The following is a 12,053-nucleotide window of genomic DNA, read 5'->3' as shown; positions in this document are numbered from 1 at the left end:
AAAAAAAACCGTATTGGAAAGTATTGTTCTACTAACATTTTAGTACTAATAAATTTGTGTTTCCAATTGCTGCAAGAGTCTTCAATGTATAGGAAGATCTATAGTTCGCACTAAACTCTTCAGGATTATCTTCTTGCTGTGAAACATGGTAACAGTGTACCACGCACTTTTTTAAAGCCACCTAGTATATGGTATTCTGCTCTGGGGCTATGCACTAGAATACTTGTTCTCCAAAAGAAGCCACTACGCATCATTACATCATCAAACCATCTGGTGCATTGTAGGTCTATTTTCAAATGCCTCAGGATATTAATGATTCAAGGCCAATATGTAGTGAACTCGCTTATATACATACATATAGGAAAAAGTATTGCTGTTTGGGAGAAGACAAGATGTCCATGGTTAGAACACCCACCATGCAAAAGACCTAACACTCTACAATGTAGACTTTCAAAACCAGTTTTCTAATAGCAGTGGTCAAACTATTCAACAGCCTACCGGAAAGCATGAGTAACATGAACACAACTAAGTTTAGGGGAGCCATATGGTCCAGACTTACAAGTAGGCCTATCTAAACCCTCAAGGCAGTTGAAGATGAGCCACTGTTCTTGTCCTGCCACCATAAACTTATTAAAAATAGTGTATATAGTTTTAAATACTTGACAAAATTGTTCTAAACAAATTGCAAAAAGTTTGAAACAAAACTGAGTCTATTTGGTTTTACCAGTCAAAAATGAAGACATCAAGAATTGATGTTGGATATGTTTTATTTCTTAATAAGTCAGCTCACACACATAGATGGATCCGAGAAGAAAAGTTCTTCAAGCATCGTTGTTTTGTAATTCTGTTTCTGTAAGCGAACTAACTGTACAATGGAAGTAGATTACCTTGTGTGAAGCACTCTTGAAATTGTTCTTAAAGTAAATCATTGGTTGACAGCTCATTTGCATCTAGTAGATTCTGAAGGCACTTTCCGAATATTGAAGTTGAAAGAGTTTTTGGAATAATTGAATTTTTTTCTTCTTCATTTGTCAGATCAGACTTCCAAGCAATAACCTAACTGTTTTCACGGCTTAGAAATGATTTCCAAGATATGGGTTATGGTAAAAGTAGCAATGTTTTGTGCATAGAAATGATTTCCAAGATATGGTTTATGGTAAAAGTAGCAATGTTTTGTGCATAGAAATGATTTCCAAGATATGGTTTATGGTAAAAGTAGCAATGTTTTGTGCATAGAAATGATTTCCAAGATATGGTTTATGGTAAAAGTAGCAATGTTTTGTGCATAGAAATGAGTTCCAAGATATGGTTTATGGTAAAAGTAGCAATGTTCTGTGCGTAAAAGCTTTTATGATTTTGAGAATCTAATCAAAGCCCATAGATGCCATGTAATTTGCAAAAAGTACTGGATTTTTCTAAAAATTAATGTTCTAGTATTTTACAAACTTGAGAATTTTAACCTAGCAGTTTTTAAGTTAGGTATGAGTTAATATAATTTAGACCGACAAGAACAGCCAGTTTCAAAATGAACGAAGAATTATCCCACATAATGCTCAGTAATAAAAATGTTTCATTATAGGAGGAAGTTTAGCAAGTGGTTGATTAACCAACCTCTGACACATTTAATGAATTCTTCAACAAAGATTAACTCTTTCCTTCTTATCTGTGACTAATATAACTACCATTAATGTAACTTGATTTCATTGTAATAACCCTGTTAATTTGAAAAGATACTTGACACCATTGTATTTCTCTATTACATTAGAAAAAAAACAAACTTCTATGTAATCTTAAATTTGTTCATGCCACAAACAAAAAACTTGAGCCAAGTCTGTATTGTTAGTTGATTCACCCAGAACCATTCAAAATCTTTGAGAAAAAAGTTTTGACATATCTTTTGCTATAGATGCCACTGTATTAGCCAACAAACAACTGAATTGATTTAACAGGACACGTTTCTTTGATGGCTGTCAAGATACAATCTTTTATTACTTGGCCATTAGTAAACTGTTTGTTTCCAGCTGTTTGTTGGTTTTAGCTGAAATTTGGCTGACTTTTGCTTTGTTGCTTAGTAAACACCAGTGAAATGAATACAACTTATCATAACAGAGGCTTTGTTTGGATGATTCTCGCCCCATGTAGAGTAATCACAAGACACAGTGGTACCAAGCAAGTACAGTCTAGAATGTAGAGCAGGGACTCATGCTACTGCACAACCTGTAATTCCATACACTGATTGCTCTTGAGCCATTGCACACGCAGATTTTATTACTGAAGAAATTTTTATTGAAAATATGTAGACAAGTACAGGAAAATCATAGGTTGTATACTATACAATTGTTTATCTACTTTTGTTTTAATAACTTTATAAACGGAGGTTACTTTCCAATGGTATGGGGATATTCATACTACTAAATTTTATTTTATTTATAGGACAATAATTACAAATGGCACAATCCATTCCTCTGAAACTTAAACTATACATTAATGTAACTGAACCTGAGGTTTCCAACACAAGCAGGGAAGAAATAAATAAAATTCCAATTTTATGAAAATTTATTCAGTTGAAACGTGCGTTTGGTTTATTTACTTCAATGACACTCCATCATTTCATAACAGAGACTTCATAAATTAATTAATCAAAGCTTAACCAAAGCATATGACGATTTTAATAACATAATATTATTTTAACCAATAAAACAGAGAATGTATCACAATGTATACAATTTTTATACAAAACAAGTTTAGTGATACATGAAAAGTAAATTAAAATAACTTTTGTTTAGTATAAACCTCAAATAAGTAAATGTGCCCTGGTGGGCAAGGAATTGATTCATCCAGCATGTGAGTGGACAACCGAGGGCTAAGTTTACCCATATAGGTCTTCGTCCCCTTCGTCTTGGAACGTGGACTGGTCAGCGCCCGTGGTACCACTGGCACCTTGTGTTGCTCCCGAGGGGAACCTAGGAATATAAAAACAATTCAGCACAGTGAAAATTATTGTTTAAATCGGGTCAAAAAATACATTCCTTTTGTGCACCTATTTGATGAGTTCTCCTATCACACCTGGTCTGATGCACAAAAATCATTCAGTGTTCAATTTTAATTTCATTTCAATATTGAAATTGTCCAATATTTTTAAATAATTTTTACAAAACAACTGTTCCTTAATATTCTCAGATTAGATATATATATGACTAATTAATACGGTTTAAATATTTATAAGTTTCTGATAACTGTGTTGTCATCAATTTACTGATCACATAAGTACCTTTTTTGGAGACCATATATTTTAAATGCTCAAATTATGTGAAATCTAATCTCACTTATCTCTCTTAAGCCAAAACGTGTGCTATTACAACTGTACTCCTTGATTTTTATATTTGAACATGGTCAAACCAGTGACAATAGCACTATACACACTAGTACATATGATAAAACTTGTAAAATTGCTCATTGCAAGTGTTTGAATTATTTCGTACTCTTGCCAATTTAATCAATACAAGATCACACATGAATTTATGTATTTTGCTAATATCATAATATGTTGAAGATTGAGCTTTTATTGGTTACTTGTTAACTTATTTACATTCAAACACATAAACCAATATTTAAAACTTTTATTTTAGTGAGGCCTTTCAATAGCAAGACTTTTATGATGTTTCTGACGAAGATAGCCTTGCTATCGAAAGGCCTCACAAAAATAAAAGTTTTAAATATTGGTTTATGTGTTTGAATGTAAATAAGTTAATATCATAATATGTGAATGTGTAATCATATACATTTATTACAATACACATTACTGTTGAATTATTAGAATTTAATTCCAGGATTATTTCCAAACTTAACTTGACAACTTATGGGTCCTATGTTTTATAAAGAAACACATATTTGGACATTTTTTGTTACACTGCAATTGTTCCAACCAGTAGAGAGCATGCCAGTAATTGTTAACAACTGGCATGATTTCTACTGTTTGAGAAAGATTACAGTGCAATAGAAAATGTCTAAATATGTTTTTTTGTGTTTATTGTAAATCAGTGTCTCAAGTTTTCAAAGTAAACCTGTTGATTTTCCTACCCATTAGAAATAATACACATCAGTGTGACAAATCTACATAACCAGAAGGATCGTTCTTACTAGCCATAACACTTTTGATATTTTAGCAATGAAGTAACAACAAAATCTTACAATGAAGTAAATATACAAGAAGAAAGAATCAACTTTGCAAAGATTAACCAATGCAAAGGAAAATTTATCCTTGTGAATAGAATTAGATAAGACTTCTAAAGCTTTCACAATAACCTAACTCAAACCAAGAGTTACAAATTTGAATAACTGAATAAACCCCTAGCCGTAACGTAACCACCTACCGGAAGTTGGTGCCAAATCCTCGGGACTGCTGGAGTGTCTGAGCAAACATCTCGTACTTTCGGATATCATTATCAGTGACGGAACGGCGTGCAAACCTCATTGCTTCCTCAAAGTGAGCTCGAGTTATCTCGGGCACAGGGTCCTCTTCGTCCATCTAGCACAAACATTCAAAGACAGTCAAATATCCTTAAAGAGAAAAATTTCCTTACTATAGCTGGGGATAGTAGACTGATGAGTTGATGCTTTCATAACATTCTCCATATAATTTACCATTTGCTAGTTAAGGTATGTAGCAGAAAACACTACTTTTTCAAGTTTTAGCAATGTCTGTTATATCCAATAATGCATAAGTCCTTCAACTTTTAAATCTTTTACTAACATGGGACAAGGCTTTAAGTTTAACCTTTAGACAGACCACTAAGTTAGGACTGATTTCTTGTTCAGCTCAAGTGAAACTACAAACAATTGTCCTCTCAGCTCGGTGGGCCACACCTAGGGACCAGCTGAGTCTCCACTCAGTGATTGCACAACCATGTATTTAGACTAAAAATTAAATGGCAGTATTTGAGCTACCAGCCTATAATTTCTTGTTCAGCTCAAGTGAAATTACAAACAGTTGTCCTCTCAGCTCGGTGGACCACACCTAGGAACCAGGTGAGTCTCCACTCAGTGACTGCACAACCATGTATTTAGACTAAAAATTAAATGGCAGTATTTGAGCTACCAGCCTATAATTTCTTGTTCAGCTCAAGTGAAACTACAAACAATTGTCCTCTCAGCTCGGTGGGCCACACCTAGGGACCAGCTGAGTCTCCACTCAGTGATTGCACAACCATGTATTTAGACTAAAAATTAAATGGCAGTATTTGAGCTACCAGCCTATAATATTTCTTGTTCAGCTCAAGTGAAATCACAAACAGTTGTCCTCTCAGCTCGGTGAACCACACCTAGGGACCAGCTGAGTCTCCACTCAGTGATTGCACAACCATGTATTCAGACCCAAAATTGAATGGCAGTATTTGAGCTTCCAGCCTATAAATTACTGGAATTTAAGAGTAACTCTAAAAAATTTACAATGTTTATTAGCTTAAATTTAAAAATATTTTCGATTGGTCATTTAAATTCTTTTGTCGTAAACATACAAAGTACTATGTAATTGAAACTATGATTTTACCTAACTTAAAAGTATTTTTCTTTACAATATAAAAAAATAATTAGTCTTACGTAGGTCTCCAATTTCAACAGAATATATATTTATTTCCATGAATATATGTGTTTTGATAGTTTGCTCCACCAATTCACAAATATTTCAAATAACTGATAGGATATACTAAAGCAACTACATTAGTATAACCCTTGAATGAAAAAAACAACTCAAAACAAACAATGTGCTACAAATAATTTTTATAAATTATTTGCTGTATATATATATATATTTACCTCAATACAGACTAAGCAAAAGTGAAAAACCCCTCTTTATATAACATATTGTTTAATGAATAAGTTAAGTTTTCAATTAAAATCAAGCCATTAAGTGACTGTTCTTTTAAATAAAAATTATACAATGTCTTACTAAGTAATGCATTTTATTCTGTAAATGAGGTTTTATTGAGTCAATGGATTGAAGATGACCTTTTATAACTGGTAATAAATACATTTTACTTGAAATTTACTGACCTGCCCATGTATTTGCTTGAAATATTTTATGGCCAATAACCTATTCCAGTCTAATAGTAAATTTGTAGTTTAGTTCCTCATTTCGATGAGAGATTACAGCAATTTCCAGCCACACCTTTATAAGGATTCAGTTTTGTAACTGTATAGTAGTAGGCCACAGTCTGCCGAGCTTAACTAGAACTGCTGAGAGTGGTACAGGAATTTGTAGAACTTTACATGATCGAAATTCACTGTTCTAACTAAAGAAACTGCCATGGCCACTCACTGTGGTCGCCTGAGCTAAGAGAATAATCACTTAAGTTAAATCATTGTTAACAGTGACCTCTTACACTTAAATAAGAGCAAGAAAGGACATTCAACATGATAGTAAATGTATTTAATAATTACTAGATGAAGCAAAAGGTAATTATTAAAAAGGTCTGCCAACAATAGTTTCATATAGCCACTAATAGGTGGCTTCACACGGAAAACTCACATTAAAGGAGGAGTGGCAGGGTATGCAAAAAAATGGCATGGAAAAGCATATAAAATTCCTTGGCGCAAGCAACGAAGAGTCTGAGCTAATATGCGAAACTGCTCTTTTTGAAGTAAAGCTAAAGAAAGAGACCATCCGCGTACTAGGAGTGTATAGGCCCCCAAGAGCCAAGCAATTGAAATTTTATCAGATCAACTTGAACATGCTCTTTGCACAAAGAAGCCCACTGTCATCATGGGTGACATACATATTAACAACCTTGACGAACATGCAAATGACTCTGACAACAATAAGCTTGAAGAACTCTTAACCTCCTTCGACCTTACTAGGCTAAACCTACCAACCACTAGAATCACACATGAATCAAAAAGCTCAATAGACTGGATCTGCACAAACGTCGACCCCCAGCTCATTCAAACCTCCATACTATTATCTGGACTCTCAGATCACACGGCTCAAATCACCACATTTCAGCTACCATCACTAGACAAACCAAAGACAACCATAGAAAGAAAAAGAATAATTAACAAAAACACATTACAGCTCTTTAAAACCAGACTAATGTACCAAAACTGGGATACTGTCTGCCTAACACAAGATGCATCAATGTTCATAGAAACATCAATGAAGGAAATCTAATATCTGGAAAAAAGATAAACAGTAGTATAAAAATAAAGGATAATAAATGTCCCGCTATGCTACATTACAACATCCAAGGTGTTAAGAGCAAAATTGATGAACTAGAGTTGTTAATAACAAACTGTAAATATGATGTACAAATAATTTGCCTTAATGAATACAACATAACAAATTCTAATCAAACTTTTTTAAATAAATTAAATGGTTTTAAATTAACTGACGGATTTTTTAGAAATAGATCTAGGGGAGGGTCTTGCATTCTAATTAAAAACCATTTACAGGGTACTCCTAGACCGGATCTCTCAATCCTAAATGAAGAGTTCATCTTTGAAGGATCATTTACAGAAATCAAATCTCTGAATTGTTTAATTGTGGCAATATACAGAACACCAGGCTACTCAATGACTAACCTCTTTATACATAAATTAAAACTTTTAATGCAAATACTTGAAAAGGACTCAAAAACAAAATTTGTAGCTATTGCTTCAGACTTTAATATTAATTTGTTACAAAATGATAAATTTTCAGAATCATTTCAGGATTTAGCAAAACAATTTGGATATAAGATAAATAATAGAGAACCAACTCGAATAACTGATACAACAATGAGTTGTATAGATAACATATTAACCAGTTTAAAATGGGGCAGTAGCAGTGTTCTCAACACAGATCCTGGCCTCTCAGTCCATAATGTACTTATCGTTTCCTTACCATACTCAAACAATTCTCAAAATTATAAAAAACCAACAAAAAATATCAGAATATATAATGGAGACAATTCATTTTGTTTCTTAATAAACTTAGACCGTGAAATGAATGAAGCCATTATAAGTGTGTAGAAGCAAATTATAAGTGTTTTCTCCATAAATTTATATCTTGTATGAATGAGGCTTTTCCTTTAAAGACTGTTAAAGTAAATAATATGAAAAAAATAAAATGGATTACGGAAGGTATAAAAACGTCTGCTAAGAGAAAAAGAGAGTTACATGTCATAGCCAAAACAAACAAAGATCCAAAATTCCAAAACTATGTTAAGAACTACAAAAAATGTTTTAAAAAAGTAGTAAACAAAGCAAAAATTATAGCAAATGAAAAGTTTATAATCAATGCAAAAAATAAGTCAAAAGCCACTTGGGCCATTGTGAAAAAAGAGCTAGGAGTACAATGTAGCAGGGATGACAAAATCATTTTAAGCATTAATGGCGATGAGATAAGAAACCTCCGTGCACTTGCTGAACAGTTTAATGCCCATTTTGCTAACGTTGTTGATACGCTACATATACCAAAAACAGTACAAAACACATAACATTGATGCTAGATCAGTAAACAAACTACCAGAGTTAGATTTTCTTCATTTTGTATCAGTTACTGAGGTAGAAAAGATAATTCTTAGTTTAAACAATAGTAAGGCATGTGGCTGGGATGGCATACCCATATCTTTACTGAAACTTTCGTCCAAAATAATAAGCCCAATATTGACCAGGATAATAAACCAGTCATTCCTCTTAGGACATTTCCCAGATAAACTAAAGTTGTCTGAAATCATACCTGTATATAAAAAGAAAGACTCCCCTAAGGACATCTCAAACTATCGACCTATCTCTTTATTGAGCAACATTTCAAAAGTCTTTGAAAAGGCAGTACATTCTAGATTAAACAAATTTTTAGAAAGAAACAAATTAATATGTGATGAGCAGTATGGTTTCAGAAAGAACAGAAAAACAGAGTTAGCTATGGTTTCGTTTGTAAATAGTGTTTCAACTTCCTTGGATCAGTCGAAGTATACCGCAGGTATATTTTGTGACTTATCAAAAGCCTTTGATTGCGTAAATCATAAATTGCTCCTCTCAAAATTATATCAAATTGGAATTAGGGGGTCTAGCTTTGGATTATCTGCAATCATATCTAAATAACAGGAAACAAAGAACCATTATCAATGAAAATTCGCATAGAGTCACATCAGATTGGGAAAATATTCTGTATGGTGTCCCTCAAGGCTCTATTTTAGGGCCTACCCTTTTTCTTATATATATTAATAATTTACCAATCGACATACCAAACAAACAATTTATTTTATTTGCAGATGATACAAATGTTCTTATTACAGAAAAAAACTTTTTCAATATGGAGGAATCTATAACAAGAACTCTTCAGTTGTTAGAAAATTGGTTTAATTCTACTGGACTTCTGTTAAATCAAACTAAAACCAATATAATAAATTTCAGACCTAGTAACAATGGTAATAGCTTCTTAGAAAATTCTGGATTAAATCTAGTGGACTCTCACAAATTTTTAGGTATCAAAATTGACAAAAACTTAAATTGGAAATGCCATGTAAACCACCTTGTAAACAAATTGAGTTCGTTCCGATTTGCAATGAAGATTTTAGTAGAATCCGTATCTATAAACACATGTAAAATTGTATACTTTGCATATATTCAGTCAATTCTTAAGTATGGTATAGTAATATGGGGATCATCTCCTGATTTAAAAAAAGTTTTCATGGCACAAAAAGCAGTGGTAAGAGCAATGATGGGAGCAAACTTCAGAGAAAGCTGCCGTCCTATATTTAAAAAAAGCAAAAATACTTACACTGCCATGTTTATACATATTGGACATTTTAAATCTGGTCCACAAACATCCAAATATTTATAGTTCATACACAAACCAGCATACCTATAACACCAGACATAAGGATCTTTTGTTGTTTCCAATTCATAAAACTACCTTATTAGAGAAAAGTCCTTTATATATGGGTATTCGTGTGTACAATAGTTTGCCAACACCATTAAAACATCTTGAAGAAGCTCAATTTCATAAATGTATTAAAAAAATATTATTGAAAAAAGCCTATTATAGTACAGATGAGATATTAAATGACAAGACAATTATATTTTAAATAAATAAATTTATTTAAACATCCCAGCACATGCACAAGCATAATAAGTGTGTATGTTGAATACTTCTGTCTTACTTTTAGGATATTCCACTGTTTTACTTTTAAATTTAACATTGTTTATTAAATTATGACAATGCACCTGTTTGTATTACAAATTGTAATAATGTTCAAATGTAATGTGCAATAAAGACTTTGACTTTGATGCCAATCAAGCTTATGACATTTTTCACAACACAATACAGACAATAATGAACGAAGTCTGCCCTATTAAAACAACCAGAAACAAGGGACATAAACAAAGAAAATATTGGGATGACGAATGTACCAGACTAAAAAGCCTATATATTGAAGCTCTGGAAAAAGAACTCTGCACAGGCCGACCTGAGGACAAAGCTGAAACTGCAGCAAGGAAAAAAGACTATGACCAAAGGCTTAAAACACTGAAGAAAACACAAACATCTGACTACATTACAAATGCCGACAACAAGTCCAGAGCTTTATGGCAAGTAATAAACAATGAAAGGAAGGTAAAACCCAACCAGGTGAGCAAATGAAAACTCATTGCAGACGGCAAGACACTACAGGACCCTGCTAAAATAGCAAACTGCCTCAATAGTTACTTTGCAACAGCTGCTGATAGGACACTCCAGGCAAACAACATTAACATAAAAAATAGCAGCCAGGAGACACCCCCAATCACTAACTTCAAACTTCAACTCCAGCCTGTAACCCAGACAGATATACAAACAGCCATAGACTCTCTAAAACCTAAAACTTACTACATCAGGAATTGACGAAATATCAGCTAAACTTGTAAAAACCTGCAAAGAAGAACTCACTATTTCACTAACAGTTGTTATAAACAAGTCTATTACAAGGTGCCTTCCCAGCACAACTAAAAATTTCCAAAGTCTATCCAAAATATAAAAATGGGTCAACCACTGACACAAAAAGTTACAGACCAATATCACTCATCCCCACATTCTCAAAAATTTTTGAAAAAATTGTTCTCAACAGAGTTCTTTCTCATCTAGAACAAAATTCACTTCTAACAAACCAGCAACACGGTTTTCTCAAAGGCAGGTCTACTACTACGGCCTTAGTACAACTCACTGAGTACATAATTGATCAACTAGAAGATGGCTGTGCAGTAACTGGCTTGTTCCTGGATTTCAGTAAGGCTTTCGACTGCCTCAATCACAAACAACTCCTCAAAAAACTAGAAGCCCTGGGCATTGAGGGGATGGCGGGAAAATGGTTCCAGAGCTATCTAACTGACAGACAACAACTAGTTGAAATTCAGCATGTAGAGAACAACACTCTTCATAAAACACATTCTGAAATGACTGCCGTGCAAAGAGGAGTGCCACAGGGATCAGTTCTGGGACCGGTCCTGTTCCTCCTCCTCACAAATGATCTCCCAGACTATCTCCAGGAACACTGCCAAATCACAATGTACGCAGACGACACGGTCCTCACACTAAAAAATAAATCGGTAGAAACTCTAAACAGAAACGCCAACACTACTTTCAATAAGACTAAACAGTACTGCACCCACAACGAACTTGCACTCAACAAAAAAAAACTGTCCAAATCAATTTCACTACCAAAAATAAAAACACAAACATAACACTTCCTGGGCTAGAAGCACAACAGAATACAAAGTACCTTGGAGTCATTATGGATTCACATCTTACATGGAAGCAGCACATTGACCATCTCTGCTAGAAACTTAGTTCCGGCATTTATGTCATAAGGCGAATAATGCAAATAAGTGACCAGGAAACTGCAAGAACAGCCTACCATGCCTTATTCGAGTCACATCTCAGATATGGCATGGTGGTATGGGGAGGAACTTCCAACAACAACCTCGAAAGAGTACTGATCCAACAAAAAAGAGCTGTAAGATGTCTTGCAGGCCTTAGATACCGAGAAAGCTGCAGAAATGCCTTCAAAGAGCTGAAGATTCTTACAGTAACTGCACTCTAC

At 33.7% G+C, this 12,053-nt stretch overlaps 1 protein-coding gene across 2 annotated transcripts in view; it reads right to left on the bottom strand.

The window, feature by feature from the left end:
* Window positions 1-2,538: 2,538 nt before the first annotated feature.
* The window catches only part of LOC124355050 (transitional endoplasmic reticulum ATPase TER94-like), a 38,986-nt gene continuing 29,471 nt past the window's right edge, over window positions 2,539-12,053 (bottom strand). Inside the window, exons 13-14 of one of the 2 annotated variants that reach the window (XM_046805960.1) lie at window positions 4,374-4,528; window positions 2,539-2,963 (exon numbers count right to left, since the gene is read on the bottom strand). In XM_046805960.1, coding sequence (XP_046661916.1) covers window positions 2,870-2,963; window positions 4,374-4,528 — 249 coding nt within the window. In that variant the 3' untranslated portion in view covers window positions 2,539-2,869. The remainder of the gene's footprint in view (window positions 2,964-4,373; window positions 4,529-12,053) is intronic. The other variant, XM_046805961.1, reaches the window with a different exon arrangement.

The sequence above is a fragment of the Homalodisca vitripennis genome, chromosome 2 (genome assembly GCF_021130785.1).
Source record: "Homalodisca vitripennis isolate AUS2020 chromosome 2, UT_GWSS_2.1, whole genome shotgun sequence".
NCBI classification, from domain to species: Eukaryota; Metazoa; Arthropoda; class Insecta; order Hemiptera; family Cicadellidae; genus Homalodisca; species Homalodisca vitripennis.
The sequence above is the reverse complement of the archived record's forward strand: the minus strand, read 5'-3'. Positions and strand labels throughout refer to the sequence as shown.